The 26,105-nt window shown below is 33.5% G+C and overlaps 1 protein-coding gene across 5 annotated transcripts; it reads right to left on the bottom strand.

The window, feature by feature from the left end:
- Positions 1 to 2,098: 2,098 nt before the first annotated feature.
- On the bottom strand, positions 2,099 to 22,609 carry LOC127875012 (uncharacterized). Of its 5 annotated transcripts, none has more exons than XM_052419745.1 (4): positions 22,389 to 22,609; positions 4,022 to 4,139; positions 3,580 to 3,713; positions 2,099 to 3,262 (listed from the first exon to the last, which is right to left on the bottom strand). In XM_052419745.1, the coding sequence occupies exons 1-4, from the start codon at positions 22,438 to 22,440 to the stop codon at positions 3,084 to 3,086; spliced, it is 483 nt and encodes a 160-aa protein (XP_052275705.1). In that variant the 5' UTR covers positions 22,441 to 22,609; the 3' UTR covers positions 2,099 to 3,083. The 5 variants fall into 5 exon arrangements, with proteins under 5 accessions (XP_052275705.1, XP_052275701.1, XP_052275704.1 ...); XM_052419741.1 differs by having other exon boundaries at positions 4,013 to 4,139; positions 22,389 to 22,607; XM_052419744.1 differs by lacking the exon at positions 22,389 to 22,609 and adding an exon at positions 5,986 to 6,160.
- Positions 22,610 to 26,105: the final 3,496 nt, after the last annotated feature.

The following is a 26,105-nucleotide window of genomic DNA, read 5'->3' as shown; positions in this document are numbered from 1 at the left end:
CGTCATAATTTTCCATTACTTTGTGATCAAAATAATAACCACAGTCGTAATTGAAATTTTCAATTGCCTCTAATCTGTTTATGAGAGCCATTTGCGACTGTTGAATGTTTTTCAAACATTCCATAATGGTGTTATTATTGAGATAATTGTTTGTGTTAGGTGGCGTATCCAAAACAGTCGACGTTTTTCTTTGCCGGGGCTGTCCCCTTAGAAACTGCTTTTTTCTCCGGTTCTCCGCAAGAATTGCTGATAATGTAATTGTACGCCATATTGGTAAATCAACAATGTTCGAACTACGTGCAAACTTATTTGGATTTTCGCGGCGCAACTACGTTGTCACCTTCCAATATTATCGTGTATACTTCGATAAATGTAATTATCAAAACACACAACGAATTATCACAAAATACGTCGACAACTAACACGAATTTATCAAACTACGTTTGATAGCAAATTCACTTTGCAAATAGCGAAAGAACACTGATGCGCATGCGTAGCGGATGTACTATCTCAGTTAACTACCGTATTCGTTCTTATTAACGAAATAAAATTTATTTTCGTGAATGTTTTCCAACTAATCAAAACAATCTCGTATATGTCCGTAGAATATTATCAACATTTATTGTGTGTTCCCATAAAGTCACTATATGACCTAAACTGTGTCGGTGTGACTTAAAATCCAGCAAACAAATTAATTAAATATATATATATGAACAATAATTGAATCTACATGATGTATAGAAACATTATGACAACGTTTGTCTTCACGAAATCTCAGATACATATATTACTAAGTCAGAGTAAAAACCTAGGTCACCAGTTCAAATGATAATAATAAAAAACGTATTCACATTTATGAATTGGAACGTGCGACAATGACTTATTTTAAAAAGCACCATTTACTTTTAACCCCAATAGCGAAATCAAATATTATGTTGGCAGCCTGTCACCCTTCCTTAATTACATCTGTTTTACTCAACAAAGGTTAATAGTTGGCATCATGGTGTATATTATTTTTACGACCACAAAATTTAAGAAAAATCGCCCCACCAGTACTGTTTTGTACTTTGATATTTCATTGAAATACATCTTCAGATATTAATGATATTTAACACGTACATGGGTAATCAATAAATAAATAAAACACATTTGCTTTCATGTACGACATCCATTTTTATCATCATGTAGACGTGTATATGTAACCAACTTGTAAATCGTTATCAAATGTTTTTTAACTAGATGTGTCTCCTTCACTGAATCCCACCAAGTCACGTTTAGATACACGGCCTTGAAGCGAGTGAAATCTCAAGAGACAGTCCAGGTAATATGCGGTTCAATAAACTAGACGTTGGCCACCAATCCAGGACATCACTCCTTTGATCAAAGAATTCGCTTGTCTACTCGACATAAGACCGTCTCAAACCCATCTACTATCAGAAAACTTTTTCCGTTGAAAATATATTTTAGAACGAGTTGACAACAAATAGAATTTGGTGAACGACGTAAGCAATGCAGAAGGCTGTTTAAAAAAAAACGCGAGAACTACATCCCCGATTCTTAGAAGGTACATTTTTGTATTGTATCATTGTATATTCCAAATATTCGCTTATCTAGTTATATTTATATATGTTGGACTGTTTTTAAAGACGGAGCAACGCAATATATTGTTCAATATTTTTTTTAAAGCTGTAAAATCACACTTTTTTAATACGCGGTTTAAGTGGACACTTTTAATCGTAAGTCATGTGTGAATAAACTTGAAAACAAAATCGCAAATCAGTTTAGTTTTACCTAATGCTTATAATGTATTATGCATAAAATAACACAGGCCTATACAAATACATTCGACACAATTTCGTTTCTTAAAATAAAAAGGGACCAATAAGGTAATTGGTGTAGAGTAATATTTACATTCCAAATCGCAAAATGCGTTACTCATTTTTAAAAAAATTATGTAGATCACTATTTACTTCCCATATATTGAACGTTTTATATATACTATCTCAAACTTCAAATATTAAACAGATGTTGTACACACGGTCAAACAAGTGCACATTTTCTGTCACAGGTATAAGTACAGGTATTCATGAAAAGCAGGCAGCATTGAAAACACTGTATAATTTTGCTGAATGACAAAAAAGTTAATATTTTCTTAACATGTTTTGCTGTTCAGATGTAAACAGAAAATCTTCAATACAAAACAAGACAGTGTAAGCCACACAAAGTATAAAAAAAGAAACGGTACGCATAACAACCCAGCGAATCATATTTTAGTCAGTGCAAAAACTGCATGCTTTTTTTCGTATTTTGAAAATCCACATCGAATTTACTACACGTACCAATACGGTTTTAGTCCTTTGAAACCACCAGTATTGCCATTACCACATGTGAAGTGCCGTCATTTACGGCTTTCGTGTAAAAATATTTTGCTCTCTCTTTATAGTTTGAAAATGTATTCAGTATCTTATTTTACTCGATTATGTCAATAAAGAACGCTTGAAACGGGGAAAAATAAGAACTTCCCTTGAGTAGCTCTATGTATATATTTATCACCCGATATTTAGTCTTTCATTCGCCGCAAATAATTTCAAAAAATTCCATGTCCGCGTGTCATTTTCCTCAAGTGTTAGACACACTCATGAAATACTTGTTGGCAACAACAAATATAACTGGAGATAATGCTCACATTTATCCGTACGAAGAGCTAATATTTATCAAAATAGAGTAGAAACTTATTTACGCACACTTAATTTTTCTTTGCATATCGGCGGATGATGTTGTTACATGTTTTATGTTCACACTTATAAACTTCTATTAGATATAAATCACATACCTATTTACGTTTAAATGATGTCCTTATATACCAATCGATAGTGTATGTTTTTTGCCAATCTCATTCGGGCGAAAATGTCTCTAAATTATCATTTTCGTTGCTGGGTTCAACTTTGTTATCGTATTGTTGCATATTGTTAAGCGAAGACGAAATAAACAAACACGAATAAATACAGGTACTAATGTGTTCATACGTATGTTTACACACACACGCACAGTATGTTGAGACTATCCGTGATGAATTAGTCTAATCAAGGATTCAAACCCTTGTTCACCTCCTCATATGGGGGTGGTTGCCATGACTGCATTGGCTGAGTGGGTGCTGACATGTAACCAGGCTGCATGTTGGTTGTTTGAATAGGGTAAGGCTGGTACGGTTGCTGTGCGTATGCCATTTGTGTACCGGGAGCACCGTAAACGGGTTGGATATCTATAAAGAACAAAATACATGTTCTTTTTACTGTAAAGTAATGTTTTTAAACTGAACAACACAGACATTTATTAAATCTACTTTTCCGCAAAACATCGCAATGTATATTGAGTTAACACTATACATTTACATTTGTTTATCTTTTTTCTGATTTTTAGATGTAACAAAATAATAGTGTTATTATTATTGTTTGGTATATTTGACTTTTCATATATTACAAAAATAATTATATTATAAATGCAATCCATCTTTTTAGTAATTTATTGTACTCGATATTTCACTTCATTTGTAAACTGACAAAAGGAGACCTAACGTACTTGCTGTTGTAAAAACCTGCTCCTGGCGGGCTCGCTGCCGTTTCATGATACAACAACAGGCAACCAGTATCGAAACCAGCACTATCAGACCGATCACTCCTCCTACTATGCTACCGACCAGAACTCCGATATTACTGAAATAATATCAAGTGCGTGTGTTAAAATATAACGTGACGTCACTGCAAGTTGGTATTTCTTTATCTGCCGTTCAAACAAAAGAAAACATATTTTAATATACATTCTTAAAGCTCTATTGTTCAAACACTGTTGCGATATTGCGTTTACTTAAAACCATTTATAGTGATCTTACTTTACTATAAAATGACACACTGGCATTAATCTTTATATTACACTTATATTAACATAAGCGAACATTTTAACACAGTTAATAACGTAAATTATTTGTATATTGACGGCGAAAAAGTTGTGTTACCTTACATACGTTTGTTCACAGCATTGCTTCCCATAGTTGTAGGTGCAGCATCCCCAACTGCAGTACTTATAATCAGTCCCAAAGTCAAATGATTTCTGTACGAAACACCACTCACCAGCTGTAACCTCTGTGAAACACAAATATGGAATTTATAAATACGAAATGTCTTTATCATACTTGAAATTGTATTTGATGTGTTTCCATTCAAATATTACAACCAGGCTGATATGATATGTTACTTGATTTATCCGACCCTGTAGTAGTTCGGCGTCTACTTCAAAACTCGGTAACTTCATTTTTTGACAGTGGAAGAACCCCAGCAAAACCACACATTATAATAGAACATGATTTAAATCAGTGTGTATGTATGTTTGTGTGCGCGCGCTATTGCTTTAAACGTTTTGATCCAGTGTGTTGCTATATCCGCCATTGAATTGACATGGCATACACAAATTACTATTAGAACCGGAAATTGTAAATAAATGATTTTTTAACATCCTATCATGAGTGTTGATGCTTTCGTGGTTTGAGTGCTCACACTTCTTTATTTAGAAACATAAAATGTGTTTGTATTTATTTTTAATAGTTCCATGCTTTATCATCGGTAATAAGTGTAAGTCATGCTTGCATTTTTTAACGGATTTGACGTATTTTTCCCTTTTGAATCATAATGCGTTTTACTGCACTTATGATTAAAGAGGCCAGCACCAGGATAGTATTTAAGATATTTCGTAAGCATTGCATCAGTGCGCAAGTTGTACTACGTTGTAAACGATCTATCCTTCACAAAATCTATGTCCGTTTACTGTTCATTCATGACTGACGATGCGCAACAAGCAACCGTATCGACAAGAGGTTCAAAACAAAAATTGTTTTCGTTGTTTATCGTTTATATTGTTTTCCTTTCTTGAATGTCTGCTTTAAATTGTCTGAATCGATTTGGTTTTTCGTGACATTCCATAACATACGTCAACACTTCAACATTTAACATTCAAATTAGCATACCGATAAGCTTTTCGTAAACATGACTTGTCAAATTTCGTAGATATTAACAATCAATATTTACATCCTGATAAAGAAACACGTAAAATAGCCCTGTCTTAACAGGAAAGAAATTCGTGATCGAACAACCTTTTTTTAAATTTAGCAACGTACAAGATTGTTTGCGGTTGTTGTGTTTTTCTACATACGGGTGATACTAAATTCTTCGTTTTTATAATTTCCGCATAGAATTTTATCTAGCACTTGAATATAATTCTGTTTTAAATAACAAGTCAAGATGACTAAACGCCTTGTATTTTATTTGTTACATTGACACACATAATCATAGTTGAACTCAAACGTTAACTTATATAAACACGCGTTGACTAGTTTTAAAGTACAGTCGATACTTCAATTAATACTATTTTCATTAATGTGTGAGACGATTGGTAAAAACGGTGTACGGTTGCTTCTGTTGACGCAAATATGATTTGAAATATATTTTCATAAACATATATAACGTTAGACAATTGAAATGTTTTGGTATTTAAGAATTGCATTACAGCATTTGAAAAATCGATGCAAACATTTTATGTTTAGGCGTTTCTTTGGTTTAATTCTTTATGTTGGTGGTAGAACATTGGTTATTCCATATTTACAACATTGCCCATTATATAATATCTCACGTTTTCGCTGTTCGCCGAGTCATTACAATACTTTGTCACACTCTAGTTTGACGTTGTTACTTTATAAACCCGAATACTATTTTAATTTATGTTAATGTATGACGGTACATTGCAAAACAAACTAATGCAATATAATGTTCCCTGTATGTTCTCGAGATCTTATGAACCTGTGATTAGAAAACGATACTACTTTTTTTAATTTTTAAATTACTAGATCATTATACTTTTTAAAAACAAAACAAATAGCCGTAACGTCTTAAAAGTTGGTATAAACTATATATTAAGTGAATTTAACACACAACTTACCGTGTATTCCGACAGCCAAAATTAAGAACTTATGTAGCATTAAAATTGCCATTATTTGTTATTGATATGTGTAGCGATGTTCGTGTCCTTAAATGAATGCACAATTACGAAACATTCAAGTCGTTTATACAACGTGGCTATATTTAGATTAATTACGTGTTTCAATGTACGCAGATAGATCGCTTAGTCAGACATAAACAGCTTAACGCATCGTTTCGTTTCGAACCAGTTGATAACAACCTGTATCAACGAGTATGAATGCTTTATAAATATACTTTGCGGTCCGAAATTTTGAAATAAACCTCGTTGTTAAAGCAATGTATTTATAGGTTTAATGAAAGTATTGCAAAATGTTTGTTAAAGCGATATTATGGGCATCTAACAGTTTATAGGTGACTATCGCAACCGTTGATTATTCTTCAAGTTGGTGTTTTCACTTCATATACACTTTTATTTGTTAATGCAGCATAAAAGTACTCAAACAATATCCCGGAAAGAGAAAAATAATCCATTTGAATATCAACCGTACTTTCGTTTTTACAACTCACGACAAAAATGATTCGATGTACAATCTGAGTCTAAATGTAGTTTTCATGCAGATTCGTTCATACGACACAAAAACACAATTTTGTTTTACGGATCAATTCGGCTGGGTGAGTCATGTGAAATATCGAAAATAATATATTCGTTTATAAACAGCTGGTTCAAGATGAGTTGTAGATAATTGGTCAGTTAACACATGTTAACTAACTCTTTTGACCTGTTCATTCTTTGCAGCTTAATTCAACAGTGAAAAATGCCCATAATACCACTTTAATCTCATAGACATACATCGGATAAATTATCAAACTAGCATATTTTTTACAAACAGTATATTTATTAATAAAAGGCTTATATATGAGATCAATGTTTCGAATAATTTTATTAAAACGTTTAATGATAAACACACTTTATCATCGTTTGCTATTTAAAATATGTAAACGAGCATTTAAAATAACATTTAATATTTTGTTTTCAAACATCGACATTATCAAATGGTTTGACCCAAAAATAATTCGAAATGATGCGAAACGTATACGCCCTTCTATACTGAAATTTAAGCAACCCAACACTATTTCTTTTCCAGAAACGTCACTTTAACCGTAAAACTATGTCTTGCTAATAATTACTTACATCTGCATGGTGAAGTTAAAGATATTTCAACGTTTAAGTTCAATTAGTTTTGAAATATATATATAGTTGTTCCAAAAAGCATTAAATATGGCACATGAAAACCATGTCCACCGCTTCATCGAAGGGCATAAATCAGAAATATAGTGTGTTTTTTTTTACAAGGCTTAAAATAAGTGTATATATGTGTTTGCTATTTGTTGGAATGAATAAAAGAAATATGAAACAAAAACATAACAATGCAATCAATGATGTCATCTCGAAAAACACAAGCAAGCAGTTCTGATGGTGTTCTAATATCGTGGCGATGGGAAAGATGACAGCTGCATGGAATACGGAGGTGGTTCGCATCCCATTTTAGACCCGGGATGGGCATCGCTGCCCTGTAGGGGTGGGGCTGACACAGACGCCGTATGGGTCGTCTGCATCGGGTAGGACTGTGGTTGCCCATAGGTCATGTTAGACGAGGTCATTACGGCTGCTTGTTCAGTGGCTGAAATAGCCAATCCATAGTCACACACACGACATTGTGTTTACTCTGTAATATTTTTGTTTTCAAATTTAAAATAAATCTTTAAATAAATTAAAATGAAGAATTCATAATGTTTGTAAAATGTCAAGGAACAGTAGCAAATTTTGCTATAAATTTAACTAAGTCATTAAAACTTAGTCCCATTATTATAAGGCGTAAACGAGTTTGACTCATTCAAATCTCAGATTAATCTACTGGATAGTATACTACTCACTTTCGTTCCCGAGCACTTGTCCACTGGCGCCTAAAGATCTGCGCACGCAGCACACACAACATACGACGATCAACACGACGGTTGCGACAAAGACCAAGGAACCTACCACGGCCCCAGCAATCAGGCCTGCATTGCTGAAAATATATTGTGGTCGCTGTTATTTTAACCTGTATTAAATATCCGTTGGGTTTCAAAAAATGAACGTCAATAACAATGCGTTTAATAGCTTTTAACACTTCGGTATAGCTTTTAAAAAAGAGTTGGCGTCAAAATTGCGTGCCCAATATTTCGGCAGTTATGAGATGTCGTTTCAAAGGTCACCTAGTTTTCTATTAGGAATGCCTATATCTTATTGCAAAGCATTACCACATAATTCGAATCTCGAAATTATGTGGACTAATTGAGCATTCAATGAATAACGGAAACAAAAAAATGCACACCTCTGATTCAATGAACACGTTGTTTCTTTCCAGTAATTAGGCCATCCCTTATGTTTTCTGCCGCTTATGATATGTGTGGTATTGTAGGCTACTTTGTTTTCAATATTTACATGCTATTTTTGATCATATTCATGAAATAATTGTTTTATACTTTTTAAATATTCGCTTCCATGGATCATACTGACTAAATCAGCTTTTAATAAACAAGTTATAAAACAAATTGTTAAATAGGGAATTTCGAGAATGTACGTAAAAATAACGGTTATTTTCTTCTATGCCTTAATGAATGACACATTGAAAAATGGCAAGCTATTTTCAGTTCATTGACTTATATAATATTATTATATATATATATATATATATTTAATAAATATTTTATATAAATATTGAATAAGCATGCTTAATTTATTAATTCACATATCCAATATTTATATTCGTTATTGATTTTTATTTAATTATAAATGCACAATTGTTTGCCTCCATCACTTAAGGTACAAAATGTGATGTAACCCAATACTATGTAATGAGACAAAAATATGATAAATTTGTGTGGTATACTCTTTATTAACATCTTTCATTTAAAGTGACATTTCAGATACATACAATGTACAGAACATTGTAATCTTGATACAAAAATACCTTAACTGTAGAATGTGACATAAATGAAAATTTTGTTTGGCTGTGGGTTCAAACTCAACTGGTACTTTTGTATTTTATAGTTGTTGTTTTTTAACGATTGTAGCAGTCAAATAGTACTATACATATTCATATATGGCACAAATACATTTTTAATACGTCTTTTGCGGAAACTTCAGACCGTATGTATGTCCCATTTACAGCAACCGATCGAAGTCTTATAAACAATACACGTACTACCTTACATAGTACAGTATCAACAAAAAGAATATCGACTCTCCTCCGCAAAAAATGCTTAGTACAACGCAATATTGTTAGCATGCCAACCAAACCTAAAGCGGTTCAGTCACTCAAACTTGAAATGATATAATATAAAAACATATATACTAAAACTTTGCAAAACTACCAAGTTAAATGCACTTGAAATTAATATATACTTGAAGCATTAGGTTAACGGGTCCATATCAGTTCTCACGTGTGTTCGCAACATATTGAGTATCCATCGCAGCAACCCCGCCTGCAGACTTCCCAATTCAATATGCCTGTGTAGCAATATTCGCTTGCGGCGACCTCTAAAATATTAAATTTTTACACCAGTATTTGAGAAACTTTTACTGTTGTTTATTCGCATTCACGATTTACGACCTGATCATTTGTGTTTTGTTGAACTACTCTAACACTTACTATTGTAAGTTGTTTAATTTGGATTGTTTAAAATGAAATGTAATAACAGTTTACTGGTTTAACACGCCATTATTTGCATTGACCCTTCATATAGATGACAACAGCTTTAATAATGTCATTTGAAAAGTGTGTATGTTGTATAATGTAATGTATGCCATATTTATTGGCTACACGTCTTGAAATACGTACAAATCCAAACCGTGGCATCAAACAACGATAACCGCTATTAAGCACCAACGGTGTAAGCAATCAGGTGATGATACTTCATACGGTATCTGATTTTGAAACGAAATATAAAATCGCTAACCTTGGAGTGTACCCCGAATATTGTTTTTTTTACCATAATAGAGGTACTTCCAACCTCTTGCCTTAAATATATGAAAAACAAAATTTTGTCCTACCGATAATGTATGGTTGTTCATCAGTATTAAAAACTCAAGTTAAATGTTTACAAGTACTACATGTGTGTTTCTTTGATTGGCTAGCATTTGAACTTCTCGGTACTTATTTTGATAAAAAAACTCGTTAAATTTGAAACAAATATTTACATATGGTTAATTTACATAGCATAACACAACATGTGTTACAAACAGACAATGGTCGAAAATAACAACTATAAATCAACCATATCCCTATGCACAAACTTAGAAAAAAATGCCTTTGCTTGGCAAACTATTGTTATTCAATAACTTGGTATATCCACTACGTTATTCACCTGACTGTGTATCGTCTAGCTTGAATGTAAGTCGATTTATTGATAAAGGTGACGATCTACCTTCATAGTCGGCAACGTAAGCGGTTAACTAATTCGTCAATAGAACAGAGGTAAGACCAAGCAACAATAAACTCATGTGAACATTTCAATGCGATTAATAATTTAACAAGGTAATATATTTCTGAACGGCAGATACGGCGACGTGTTTTCACAGATGTATCGGCTGCTCGGGTTTTACTATTAGTTTTTCGTAAAATTATCGGTGAATGTAAACAGTACGACTAAATGTTACGAAGGCTTACAGTAAGATTCTTCTATGATATCCTCATCGGAATTTAACTTAACACTGTGCTTATGAAGAAAAAGCCAAGAGCGACGCGTATTCAGACAAACGGTTTCTATTGAATTAAATACTTGTAAGCAAAATAATCATAACCGCTGTAAATTAACCATATGTACATATTTGTTTCAAATTTAACGAGGTTTTCAGTTGTGAAAGGTGGAGGTGAAGGTCATCCTTCAAGGTCAAATGTCAAATATAAAGCGTCTGTCTGTCTGTCCGAAAACCTTAACATTGGTCACAACTTTTTCAATATTGGCGTGCATGCGTATCTCATAGAGCTGCACATATTGATTGGTGAAAGGTCAAGGTCATCCTTCAATGTCAAGGTCAAAGGTCAAAATTTGCAATATTGAAGATAGCAACTCCATATTCGGCATGCATGTGTATGTCATAGAGCTGCACATTTAGAGTGGTGAAAGGTCAAGGTCATCCTTCAAGGTCAAAGGTAAAATATATGGCTTCAAAGCTGCGCAGCAGGGGGCATTGTGTTTCACAAACACAGCTCTTGTTTAATATATTTTCTGCACATTTCTTCAAAAAACTTACATCAATACACGATTTTCTTCGTTAATTCAATCATTCCTGACAGACTTGTGTACATATTTCGCTTACATTTTGACGCGCGTAGGTAGGACCGCATTACCGCTTCTGAAATGTGAATTTATACTATTGCCTTCGAGGAACTTATCTGATGTTTGACGGAAAGCGCCGAAAATGTGCGAGTGTGGGTCAAGTTCTCCACAGGTACTACTTTCCCGTTTTCCCAATTTTTTCCGGACCTAAAATTTTTCGTACCCAATTTTTTTTCGTTCCCAATTTTTTTTTCGTACCCAATTTTTTTTTATCCCCAATTTTTTGTTCGTACCCAAAATCTTTTCGGTCCCAATTTTTTGTTCCCAAATATTTTTTCGTACCCAAATTTGTTTTCATACCCAAATTATTTTCGCAAATTTTTGTACCAAATTTTTTTTCGTACCAACATACACAATTGTGGTGATTGTGGTGATGTAGATAAACTTAACTTGAGGCTTTTATATCCATTCTCTCAAAAGCATCGTCACACCAGTACTGTCAGTACTTTGATTAAATGTTGTGTTCACCCAATAAAATGCTGTTAATATATTTTTATATTGGTATGAAGATGGATTTGCATTTGCACCATTGTAATTTGCACTTTGTTGGCAAAATACATTTTCAATAACATCTGAATTTATCAGGGCTGGTTAACTTGGAATGCTTGCTTTTAATCTAAACACATTATCAGTCAATGTAATAAATCCTTGTAAACAGGAATGAATGTCGTCCATAAATTTCTTAGACCTTGAACATTTATATGTTTTATTTTTTGCAATGTCAGTGCCATTTAATATGCTATTTCCCATTGCAAAAACCAAACATCTACTTGTTTTATTTGTATTAATCATTTATCACTTTTATCTGCAATTGGTCTTCTGTTTCTAAAAATCTCTACCATTTTTGAAGTCTGTTGAAGTAATTATATTACACCATCAAGTATTTTTCCCTTCTCACCTTAAGCATTTTTATACAGTTGAAAACAATGGCACATTTCATATGAAAGTAGATCTTCTGCTAAAGAAGTTCTCATTTTAAATTTGCTATCTATATGAAAGTGTACAGATGTAAGTTTTATATGTTATTGTAAGGCATTTTGTTGGCCCCAAGCATAATAGTCAGTAAATATTTACCAATGAATTTCAAGTTTATTTGGTAGGGTTAGAAGACGTGTACATCCTTTTGAAATTCCACATTTTAATATGTTGTTTCTATATATTTTGTTCAACACAATCTATTGGGAAATTGTTACATGGAATTGATGAGACATAGCTTTTTGTATTGTCACCAATACATATATGTAAAAATGTTCTATTCGCCTGTGCTCCATCCATGCATGTATATAACACATTATAACCGTACAACAATCTCATTTCTTTTCAAAACAATCCATACGATTCCGAAGCCTAAAACCTTTAGTTACAAAGTGAGCAAACGGGAATCTTAAGCCCAAAAATAATAATTGCAATATGTGTGTTCCTATTGTTATGTCACTGTTTCCATTTCTAAGTTGATTGCACATATCCCCGTCATGTCCAAAATCTGTAAAACCAGTTATTTCCAGTATCCTCCTAGCCACATTGATCGAACTGTAACTGTGTTCTTTTTCATATAAGTCTGTCAAATACTCTATGACATTGTTTAATGTAGGAGAAAATTCAATGATTTGCCATTTCTTACAGAAAGATAACCATTTTGATATGTATGATTTGAAATCGTGTCTGGTTGATTGACACCAAGAAGCGATGAGTATGCTGGTAGCTTTATGTGAAAGTCCTTGGTTTCTGAATAAATTCCAGATACAAGACAGGCGACCATAGCCATCGTTCTCCAAAATGGATGTTCTAGACCTGTGTGTGGCATAGTTTGTGCTTTTGGCAGAATGCGTGGTTGGTCCAAAAGCATGCTAAATAGTCCTGGGAACCACGTCTGTGTCGGCCACAGTGGCACAATTATGACTGCCCGTGCATTGTCCCTCTGGATCTTTCCAATGCAGCGACTGATCAGACTGATACGGGCAAAAAATATAACATTTTGAAAATTCACCCCAATCAAAAGAAAACGCATCAACACATTGTGCATTGGGATCAGGCTTAAATGAACAATACTTGTCCAACTTGTGATTCAATCATGATGCAAACAGATCTATTGTAGGTTGACCCCACAATGTGCAAATGTTCTGAAAAACTTGATTACTCAATTCCCATTCTAAATTGTTATTAAATTCTCGTGACGGCCTATCAGCTTCATTCAATTTCCCTGGTAAATGTGCTATGGACAACTATATTCTGTGGAGGATACAAAAATTCCATATATATCTTTTGCAACAATATCGCATGCAAAGGACTTGCATCCACCCATATTCGTTACGTAGCACACTGTAGTTGATGTAACGGACAGTATTTTAACATGCAATATGTGAATACTGTTTTGCAGCGTCTTGAGAGAAAAAAAAGGATGACCTTTAGTTCCGAAACATTAATGTGAGAATTCGATTCATCTCTTTACCATCTACCACCACCTGTTTGATTATTAAAACTATATCCCCAGCCTTGAGTGCTAGAATCAGTTTGAATAACAACGTCGGGGTTACCTGTATCTATCTTTCTGCATTCAGACATAATATGTGTGTCTCACCATTTGAGCTCTAGTTTCATTCTAGAACTTATATGCATTAGCATCATAGTCGCCTTTACTTCTTTTTAGTGACTTATTTTCTCTCTCTCAAGGTTACGATAATGCAATCTTCTCATATTCAGTGCCAGAACAAGAGGAAATAATTAAGGCAATCACTTTAGCAACCTCTCGAATTAATGTAGGAACTCAGTTTTAACAATTTTGTACATTCTGATATTATAAAGTCTGTGTTGTCCTCTGGCAAATACACAATCATTCTCTCTCAATCAATGACGTGAACCAAAAAGGTTATAATTTTTTAGAGTCTCTTTAACGCTCACGATCAACGCAAATTTTGTAAAGTATTTCGACAAATAAAGTGAACACCTCAACAATCAGTGTTCCTTATAGCAATAGCCACAATTTCAACGCTGGATGTGGTATGATTACATAGATTTTTGTAGATACAAAATGCTCGTTTTTATTTATTTGTGGCCACAATTAATTCCCGCGAATATATCTATTCATACGACACACGAACACCATTTTAGTGTTCATGTGTCGTATGAATAAATATGCAACACAATAATAAAAACGAGCATTTTGTATCTACAAACATCTATTTTACCAGACCACATCTTACGTTGAAATTTCGGCAATTGTCATAAGGAACATTGATTTTTAATTGGTTAAGTTTATTTTACGAACAATTGTACGAAATTTTCGTTGATTTCGAATAGTAATGTTACTTTAAGGTATCATTACAGATTTCTCATGGTGTATCATAAAACCTAGCTTTGTCATTAATTCGTCAGTATCTTTAATGTTATCTAAGCATTGTTTTTTTTTTGTTTTTTCCTGCAAGCAGACTATCATCTATAACCCCAGAGGAAATATTTCATGCATTACGTAGAGTTGCATACAATGGCTTCATAATTTTTGTAAACCACAGAGGTCCGTGTGAAATTCCATTGGACAACCACGAAATTGATAAGTGTTGTTTCTCCATTGAAACCTTAAATGTAACTGACCTCAGCCATTAAAATTGAATAATATGCATGACGTATGTCTATGGATGCCATGTACATAAATTTGGTAATCAACGTGAGAGCGTTTTCAAAGGTGTCCATCTTAAAATGGCCATAAGGAATGAATGCATTTAAATCTTTAAGATTGAGTTTTAATCTATACTCATTGTTTTTCTGTAAAATGAGAAATATTGGGGGGAGATAAATAGTTTTTGATCAAAATCCACAAGCCTTATTACATCTTGATTCAGGAGTTTTTGTATTTCTGCATCAGTTATCAAAGATTCCCGGTCATTAAATTTCCTATTTTGCAAATAAGATCAACATGGCTTGAGATTGTCTACAAATTCAATATAACAATTTTCTATTATATATAATATTTTTTTATCTGATGTTATGTTTTGCCATGCTGAAACAAAATTGGCTTATCGACCAGCTGAAAATGTTTCACTTATCTCGTTTAAGATCTGTATTTGACCCCTCCTCTCCGAGGCAGGTTTTTTGGATCCTGGTCATACTTTGATGGCCCTTGTGAAGGGTAGGCGTAAGCCAAAGGACTCTGTCCACTGTCCTCTCATTTGCCCGTAGCCTCTATTCCGGCCTCGTAATCCAGGTCTACCACTGTACATGTAATTGCCTCGTCCATACTGTTTAGACATTTTAAACCCGATCTTAGCCGAATCCTCGATTTCTCTATGTGTTTTGGATATGTCATCACCATAAAAATCCTTTGTAACTGAAAGGGAGTGTGTACACAAATGAGAATACTCTCGTTTGAGTTCTGGACGCAACATATCTCGCCTGATCATATTTACCTGGTAGTTTGCATGCCACATGAAAGCCAACGCATCATTGCAACTGTCCGAAATTTGTTTTCCCCTTTCTGTCTCCGACTTATCCTGTTCATTGCCCACTAACACGGTCATGGATTTTGTCAAAAAAATGCCTGCCTTCACTATAGATGTTGCAATTTGTTGCATTTTCTTGTCATTGCTGCTAGTCTGTGGAGACATGGAATCCCACACTAGTTTATTCATTTTGGCAACCATCAAGCCATCACAATTGCCTGGACGTAGGCAATTCTCATCTTTTACTGTTTTTTTTATACTGTTCTTCATGCATTCTTTTTCTAAAAAATCAGTAACGTTATTCGTCAGATATTCGTCAATATCGGTACCATAGACCTCAGTTGGTTTAAATTTCTTGGCAAAACTGGCGAATTTACTGGATTTTTCACCATTTTCTTCAGGCTCTAAATTTCGTTTACGCGAGGGCCCCGCCTCGTCATAATCGTCCATTTCTTCGTTATCAAAATAATAACCACAGTCGTAATTGCAATTTTCAATTGCCTCTATTCTCTTAATGAGAGCCATTTGCGACTGTTGGATGTTTTTTAAACATTCCATAATGATGTTATTATTGTTTGTGTTAGGTGGTGTATCCAACACAATCGACGTTTTGTTTGCCAGGGCTTTCCCCTTAGAAACTGCTTTTTCTCCGGTTCTCCGCAATTACTGCTGATAATGTTATCGTCCGCCATATTGGCAATTCAACAATGTTCGCACCACGTGCAAACTTATTTGGATTATCGCGGCGCAACTACGTTGTGACCTTCCAATATTATCGTATATACTTCGATAAATGTCTTATAAATGTAATTATAAAAAAACACAACGAATTATCACAAAATACGTCGACAACTAACAAGAATTTATCAAACTACCTTTGATAGCAAATTCACTTTGCAAATAGCGGAAGAACACTGATGCGCATGCGTAGCGGATGTACTATCTCAGTTAACTACCGTATTCGTTCTAATTAACGAAATAAAATTTATTTGCGTGAAAGATTTACAACTAATCAAAACAATCTCGTATATGTCCGTAGAATATTATCAACATTTATTTTTTGTTCCCATAAAGTCGCTATATGACCTAAACTGTGTCGGTGTGACTTAAAATCTAGCAAACAGATTAATTAAATATATAATCAATAATAATTGAATCTACATAATGTATAGAAACCTTATGACAACGTTTGTCTTCACGAACTCTCAGATATATATAACACTAAGTCAGTGTAAAAACTACTAAAAACGTAGGTAACCAGTTCAAATGATAATAATTAAAAATGTATTCACATTTATGAATTGGCACGTGCGACAATGACTTATTTTAAAAAGCACCATTTACTTTTAACCCAATAGCGAAATCATATATTATGTAGGCAGCCTGTCACCCTTCCTTAATTCCATCTGTTTTATTCAACAAAGGTGATTGGTTGGCTTCACGGTGTATATTATTTTTACGACCACAAAATTTAAGAAAGATCGCCCCACCAGTACTTTTGGTACTTTGATATTTCATTGAAATACATCTTCAGATATTAATGATATTTAACACGTACATGGGTAATCAATTAATAAATAAAACAAATTTGCTTTCATGTACGACATCCATTTTTATCAACATATAGACGTGTATATGTAACCAACTTTTAAATCGTTATCAATTTTTTTTTAACTAGATGTGTCTTCTTCACTGATTCCCACCAAGTCACGTTTAGATAAACGACCTTCAAGCGAGTGAAATCTCAAGAGACAGTCCAGGTAAGATGCGGTTCAATAAACTAGACGGTGGCAACCAATCCAGAACATCACTCCTGGGATCAAAAAATTCGCTGGTCTACTCGACATAAGAACCTCTCAAACCCATCTACTGTCAGAATACTTTTTCCGTTGAAAATATATTTTAGAACGAGTTGACAGCAACAAGAATTTGGTGAACGACGTTAGCAATGCAGGAGGCTGTTTTAAAAAAAAACGCGAGATCTACATCCCCGATTCTTAGAAGGGTACATTTTTGTATTGTATGATTGTATATTCCAAATATTCGCTTATCTAGTAATATTTTTATATGTTAGACTTTTTTTAAAGATGGAGCAACGCAATATATTGTTCAATGTTTTTTTAAAGCTGTACAATCACATTTTTTGTAATACGCGGTTTAAGTTGACACTCTAAATCGTAAGTTTGATACTTAACAATTATTTTACCATATAATTGTTTGCTCAGAATAATAAACTCCAGTCATGTGTAAATAAACTTTTAAAAAAATCGCTAATCATTTTCAGTTTTATCTAACGCTTATAAACAGCGCCGTTTGTTTTTATTAAGCATAAAATAACACAGGCCTATACAAATACATTCGGCACAATTTTCTTTCTGAAAATAAAAAGGGACCGATAAGGTTATTGGTGTAAGAGTCATATTTATATTCCAAATCTCAAAATAAGTTACTCATTTTTAGAAACTAATGTACATCAACATTTACTTCCCATATATTGAACGTTTTATATATACTATCACAAACTTCAAATATTAAAAAGATGGTGTACACACGGTCAAACAAGTGCACATTATCTGTCACAGGTATAAGTACAGCTATTCATGAAAAGCAGGCAGCATTGAAAACACTGTATATTTTTGCTACATGAAAAATACTGGTACATATCTCCTTAACATGTTTTGCTGTTCAGATGTAAACAGAAAATCTTCAATACAAAACAAGTGTAAGCCACTCAAAGAATAAACAAAATAGAAACGGTACACGTAACAACCCAGCGAATAATACTTTTTAGTCAGTGCAACAACTGTATACTTTTTTCGTATCTTGAAAATCAACATCGAATTTACTACATGTCACAATACGGTTTAAGTCATTTGAAACTACATGTACCAGTATTGCCATTATACGTGTGAAGTGCTGTCATTTTCGCCTTTCGTGTAAAAATATTTTGCTCCCTCTTAACAGTTTGAAAATGTGTTAAGTATCTTATTTTACTCGATTAGGTCAATAAAGAACGCTTGAAACGGGGAAAAATTAGAACTACCATTGAGTATGTATATATTTATCACCAGATATTTAGTCTTTTCAATCGCCGCAAATAATTAAAAAGAGGCCATTTTCGGGCATCATTTTCCTCAAGTGTTAGACACAATCATGATAGACTTGTTGGCAATAAATATAACTGGACATAAGGCTAACATGTATCCGTAAGAAGAGCATATATGTATCAAAATAAAGTAGAAAATTATTTAGGCACATTTACTTTTACTTCACATGTCGGCTGATGATGTTGTTACGTGTTTTATGTTTACACTTATAACTTCTATTGAATAACAATATAACAGTTATTTGCGTTTTAATGATTGCATTAAGTCCCAATCGGTAGTTTACGGTTTTTGCCGATCCCACTCGGTTGAATATGTCTTTAAATTATCATTTTTCGTTGCTGGGTTCAACTTCGTCTTTTTATCGTATTGTTGCATATTAAACAAACATTGTTAAGCAAAGACGAAATAAACAAACAAGGAAAAATACAGTTTACAATATGTCCATACGTATGTTCACACGCGCAAGCACAGTATGTTGAGACTATCCGTGATGTATAAGACTCATCAAGGCTTCATACCCTTGTTCACCTCCTCATATGGGGGCGGTTGCCATGACTGCATCGGCTGAGAGGATGCTGACATGTAACCAGGCTGCATGTTGGTTGTTTGAGTAGGGTAAGGCTGGTACGGCTGCTGTGCGTATGCCATTTGTGTACCGGGGGCACCGTAAACGGGTTGGACATCTATAAATGAACAAAATACATGTTCTTTTTACTGAAAAGTAATGTTTTTAAACTGAACAACATAGACACTAATTCAATCTACCTTTCCTCAAAACATCGCAATGTATATTGAGTGTACACAATACATTTACATGGGTTTATCTTTTTCTGATTTTTAGATGTAACAATATAATAGTGTTGTTATTATTGTTTGGTATATTTGACTATTCATATATTACACAATAATTATATATGTGTATATCTTAATGTTTTAAATGCCATCCATCTTTTCAGTAATTTATTGTACTCGATATTTCACTTCATTTGTAAACTGACAAAAGGAGAACTAACGTACTTGCTGTAGTAAAAACCTGCCCCTGGCGGGCTCGCTGCCGTTTCATGATACAACAACAGGCAACCAGTATCGACACAAGCACTATCAGACCGATCACGCCTCCTACTATGCTACCGACCAGAACTCCGATATTACTGAAATAATATCAAATGCATCTGGTAACATGACGTCATATCAAGTTGGTATGTTTTTATCTGCCGTTCAATCAAACGAAAACATTTAATATACATTCTTAAAGCTCTAATGTTCAAACACTGTTGCGATATTGCGTTTACTTAAAACAATTTATAGTGATCTAACTTCACTATAAAATGACATACTGAAATTGGTCTTTAAATAACACTTATATTAACATAAGCGAACATTTGAACTCCGGTTAGAACAGTAAATTATTTGTATATTAACGGCGAAAAAGTTGTGTTACTTTACATTACGTTTGTTCACAGCATTGCGTCCCATAGTTGTAGGTGCAGCATCCCCAACTGCAGTACTTATAATCAGTCCCAAAGCCAAATGATTTCTGTACGAAACACCACTCACCAGCTGTAACCCCTGTGAAACATATATATGGAATTTATAAATACGAAATGTCTTTATCATACTTGAAATTGTATTTGATGTGTTTCCATGCATATATTACAACCAGGCTGATATGTTATGTTACTTGATTTCTCCGACCCTGTAGCAGTTGGGCTTCTACTACAAAACTCGGTCACTTCATTTTCTGACAGTGGAAGGACCCCACCACAACCACAACTTGTAATAAAACATGATTCAAATCAGTATGTATTTATGTGTGTGCGCGCGCGATGTTTGACCCATTGCTTTAAACGTTTTGATCCACTGTGTTGCAATATTCAGCCATTGAATTGACATGGCCTACATAAAATACTTTTAGAACCGGTTATTGTTAAAAAATGATTTTTAACATCCTATCATAAGTGTTGATGCTTTCGTGGTTTAAGTGCTTACTTCTTTATTTAGAAACATAAAATGTGTTTGTATTTTAGATTAAATAGTTCCATGCTTTATCATCGGTAATAAGTGTAAGTCATGCTTGTATTATTTTTTTTGTAACGGATTTTGCGTATTTTTCCCTTTTGAATCATAATGCGTTCTTCTGCACTATGATTAAAGAGGCCAGCATCAGGATAGTACTTAAGATATTGCGTAAGCATTGCATCAGTGCGCGAGTTGTTTAGTCACTACGTTGTGAACGATCCTTCCTTCATACAATTTATTTCCGTTTACTATTCATTCATGACTGACGATGCGCAACAAGCAACCGTTTAAACAAGCGGTTCAAAATAATCTCGCCTTATGAAGGGATTAACATAAATAATTTACACAACGATGGGACGCAAAACAAAAAATGTTTTCTTTGTTTATCGTTTATATTGTTTTCCTTTCTGGAATGTCTGCTTTAAACTGTCTGAATCGATGTGTTTTTACGTGACAATCCATAACATACGTCAACACTTCAACACTTCAAATGTAATTTAACATACCGATGTGCTTTTCGTAAACATGAGTTGTCAAAGTTCGTAGATATTAAAAATCCATATTAACATCCTGATATAGAAACACGTTAAATAGCCCTGTCTTAACAGCAAAGAAATTCGGTATTAAACAACCTTCGATAATGTTATCTCATGTCTTATCATTTTTATTTTAGCAACGTACAATGATTGTTTGCGGTTGTTGTGTTTTTCTACATACGGGTGAACATAGATACCTCGTTTCGTATAATTTCCGCATATAATTTTATCTAGTACTTGAATGTAATTTTGTTTAAATTAAAAAGTCAAGATGACTAAACGCCTTGTATTTTATTTGTTACATTGACACACATAATCATAGTTGTACTCAAACGTTGACTTATATAAACACGCTCAGACTAGTTTTAAAGTACAGTTGACACTTCAATGAATAGTATTTTCATTAATGTGTGAGACGGTTGGCAAACACAGTGTACGGTTTCTTCTGTCGACGCAAATATGATTTAAAATATATTTTCATAAACATATATAACGGTAGACAATTGAAATGTTTTGGTATTAAAGCATTGCATTACAGCATTTGAAAAATCGATGCAAACATTTTATGTTTAGGCGTTTCTTTGGTTCAATTCTTTATGTTGGTTGCAGAAAATTGGTTATTCAATATTCAGAACACTTCACATTATATAATATCCGACGTTTTCGCTGTTCGCCGAGTCATTTCAATAAATGTCACTCTCTAGTTTGACGTTGGTACTTTATAAAGCCGCATACTATTTTAAATGTAAATGTATGGCGGTAAATTATAAAGCAAGCGAATACAATATAATGTTCCCTATATATTCTCGAGATTTTATGAACGTGATTTGAAAAAATACAACTTTTTACTAGATCGTAATACTTTTTAAAAACAAAACAAATAGCCGTAACGTCTTAACAGTTGGTATAAAGTATATCAAGTGAATTTAACATACAACTTACCGTGTATTCCGACAGCCAAAATTAAAAACGTCTGCAGCATTGAAATTGCCATTATTTGTTATTGATATATGTAGCGATGTCGTGTCCTTAAATGAATGCACAATTACGAAACATTCAAGTCGTTTATACAACGCGGCTATTTTTAGATAAATACGTGTTTCAATGATCGCTTAGTCAGTTGACAGCTTAACGCATCGTTTCGTTTCGACCCACTACCGCTGATAACAACCTGTATCAATCAATATGAATGCATGTATAAATATACTTTGAAGTCCAAATTTTTTAATAAGCCTCGTTTTTAAACAGTGTATTTATAGGTTGAATGAAAGTATTGCAAAATGTTTGTTAATCGCTTAGACATACATCGGAGAAATTATCAAACTAGCATATGTTTTACAAACAGTATATTTATTAATAAAAGGCTTAAATATTAAATCAATATTTCGAATTGTTCAACGAATATTGTTATTAAGGCGTTTAATGATAAACACACTGTATCATCATTTGCTATTTAAAATATGTAAACGAGCATTTAAATAAACATTCAATATGTGTTTCAAAACTTCGATAATTATCAAATGGTTTGACCCAAAAATAATTCGAAATTATCCAAAATGTATATGCCCTTCCATAATGCAATTAAAGCAACCCAACACTATTTCTTTTCCAGAAACGTCACTTTAACCGTAAAACTATGTTTGCTAATAATTACTTATATCTTCATGGCGAAGTTTAAGACATTTCAAATTTTAAGTTCAATTAGTTCTGAAATATATAGATAGTTGATCCCACAAGCATTAAATATGGCACATGAAAACCATGTCCACCGCTTCATCGAAGGGCACAAATCAGAAAGAACTTGTTTTATATACAAGGCTTAGAATAATTGTACATATGTGTTTGTCATTGGTTGGAATGAATACAAGAAATATGCAACAAAAACATAACGAGGAAATAAATCATGTCATCTCGAAAAACACAAGCTAGCAGTTCTGATTATGTTCTAATATCGTGGCGGTGGGTAAGATGACAGCTGCATGGAATACGGAGGTGGTTCGGATCCCGTTTTAGACCCGGGATGGGCACCGCTGCCCTGTATGGGTGGTGCTGACACAGACGCCATATGGGTCGTCTGCATCGGGTAGGACTGTGGTTGCTCATGGGTCATGATAGCCGAGGTCACTATGGCTGCTTGTACAGTCACTGAAAGAGCCAATCCATAGTCACAAACACGAAATCTTGATTACTCTTTATTATTGTTTTCAAATTTAAATTAAATCTCTAAATAAAGAATGCATAATGTTTGTAACATGTCAATGAATACGAGCAAATCTTGTTATGGTTTTTACTCAGTCATTCGAACTTAGTCTTATTATAATTAGGGGGAACGAGTTTGAATCATTCCAAGCTCAAATTAATCTACTGGATAGTATACTACTTACTTGCGTTTCCGAGCACTTGTCCACTGGCGCCTGAATATATGCGCACGCAGCACACACAACAGACGACGATCGACACGACTAAGACTAATGAGCCTACCACGGCCCCAGCAATCAGGCCTGCATTCGCTAAAAATATATTGTGGTCACTATTATTTTAACCTGTATTAAATATCCGTTGGACTTCAGAAAATGAACGTCAATAAAAATGCGTTAAATAACTTTTAACAATTCGGTAATAGCTTTTAAAAAAGAGTTGGCGTGACAATTTCGCGCCAATTTTTCGGCAGTTATGAGATGTCGTTTCAGATGTCACCAAGTTTTCTATTTGTAATGCCTATAACTTATTTCAATACACTATCACATTTTTCGAAACTCACAACTCTGTAGACTAATTGAGCATTCAGTGAATATCGGAAACAAAAAAGCACACCTCTGATTCGATGAACATGTATTTATAAAAGTAAGGTTAGACATAAAATGGTTGTTTCTTACCGGTAACCAGACAATACCGTATGTTTTCTGCCGAATATGATATTTTTGGTATTGTAGGCTATTTTTTTTTTAATTAAATAGCTTTTAACAATTCGGTAATAGCTTTTAAAAAAAGAGTTGGCGTGACAATTTCACGCCAATTTTTCGGCAGTTATAAGATGTTGTTTCTGATGTCACCTAATTTTCTATTAGGAATGCATATATCTCATTTCAATACATTACCACATTATTCGAAACTCACAACTCTGTAGACTGATTGAGCATTCGGTGAATATCGGAAACAAAAAAAGCACACCTCTGATTCGATGAACATGTATTTATAAAAGTAAGGTTAGAAATAAAAAGGTTGTTTCTTACCAGTAACAAGACCATACCTTATGTTTTCTGCCGAATATGATATTTGTGGTATTGTAGGCTTTTTTTCAATATTTACATGCTATTTTCGCTCATTTTTAGTAAATATTTTATTTTACTTTTGAAACATTCGCTTCCATGGATCATACAGACTAAATTAGCTTTAAATAAACAAGTTATAAAAAATAATGTTAAATATAGAATTTCTGGAATGTACATTAAAATAACGGTTATTTTCTTCTATGCCTTATAGAGAAAGACACATTGAAAAATGGCAAGCTATTTCAAGTACATTGACTAATATAAATATTAAATTAGCATGCTTAATTTATTAATTCACATACCCGATAGTTATATTCGTAATTTATTTTGTATTTGATTATGAATACACAATTATTTTTCCTTCATAACTTAAGGTACAAAATGTGATGTAACCCAATACTATGTAATGAGATAAAAATGTGATAAATTTGTAACACACTTATAAATATATCACCAAGTGGTATACTCTTTATTTACATATTTCATTTAAAGTGACATTTCAGATGCGTACAATGTTCACAACATTATAATTTTGACACAAGAGTACCTTAAATGTAGAATGTTACATAAATGAAAACAAATTGTCTGTGGGTTCAAACTCTACTGGTACTTTTTTATAGTTGTTTTTTTGTAACGATTGTAGCAGTAAAATATTTCTATACATATTCATATATGAATGACACTATACATTGTTTTAATACGTATTTTCGGAAAAGTCAGACCGTTTGTACGTATGTCCCATTTACAGCAACCGATCGAAGTCTTATTATCAATACACGTATTACCTTACATTGTTCGGTATCAACAAAAAGCATATTGACTCTCTCCTCCGCAAAAATTCGCTCAAAACAACGCAATACTGTTATCATACCAACAAAACCTATAGCGGTACTGTCACACGAACTGGAAATCTACAGTATATAAAAACAAATATACTAAAACATTGCAAAACACCCCAGTTAAAAACACTTGAAATAAAGATATATAACTGAAGCATCAGGTTGTGTACGGATCCAAAGCAATACTCACGTTTGTTCGCAACATTTTGAGTATCCATCGCTCCCATCGCAGCATCCCCACTTGCAGTCTTCCATAATTAAATCTGCCCGTGTAGCATAAATCATTGGCGGCGACCTCTAAAATATAAATATTTTTTACACCAGTTGAGAAACCGATACTGTTGTTTATTTGCATTCACGATAAACGACCTCAGGCTGATCGTTTGTGTTTGATTGAACTACTTCAATACATACTATTATCAGTTGTTGTTTTTAAATAAAAATCTGGATTGTTTGAATGGAAATGTAATTATAGTTTTCTGGTCTAAGACCCCATTCTTTGCATTGACCCTTCAAGTAGATGACAACAGCTTAAATAATGTCATTTG

This window comes from Dreissena polymorpha, chromosome 3 (genome assembly GCF_020536995.1).
Source record: "Dreissena polymorpha isolate Duluth1 chromosome 3, UMN_Dpol_1.0, whole genome shotgun sequence".
Lineage (NCBI taxonomy): Eukaryota > Metazoa > Mollusca > Bivalvia > Myida > Dreissenidae > Dreissena > Dreissena polymorpha.
Note: the sequence above shows the minus strand (reverse complement) of the source record. Positions and strands in the feature narration are given on the sequence as shown.

Bases quoted from the DNA above. Each gene is read 5' to 3' on its own strand.
- LOC127875012 (XM_052419741.1), bottom strand. From the start codon at position 22,440: ATGGCAATTTCAATGCTGCAGACGTTTTTAATTTTGGCTGTCGGAATA. The intron at 4,140-22,388 runs GTAAGTTGTATG...TGTGTTTCACAG, and splicing joins TTTGGCTGTCGGAATACACG to AGGTTACAGCTGGTGAGTGG. The intron at 3,263-3,579 runs GTACGTTAGGTC...TGTTCTTTATAG, and splicing joins GCAGGTTTTTACAACAGCAA to ATATCCAACCCGTTTACGGT.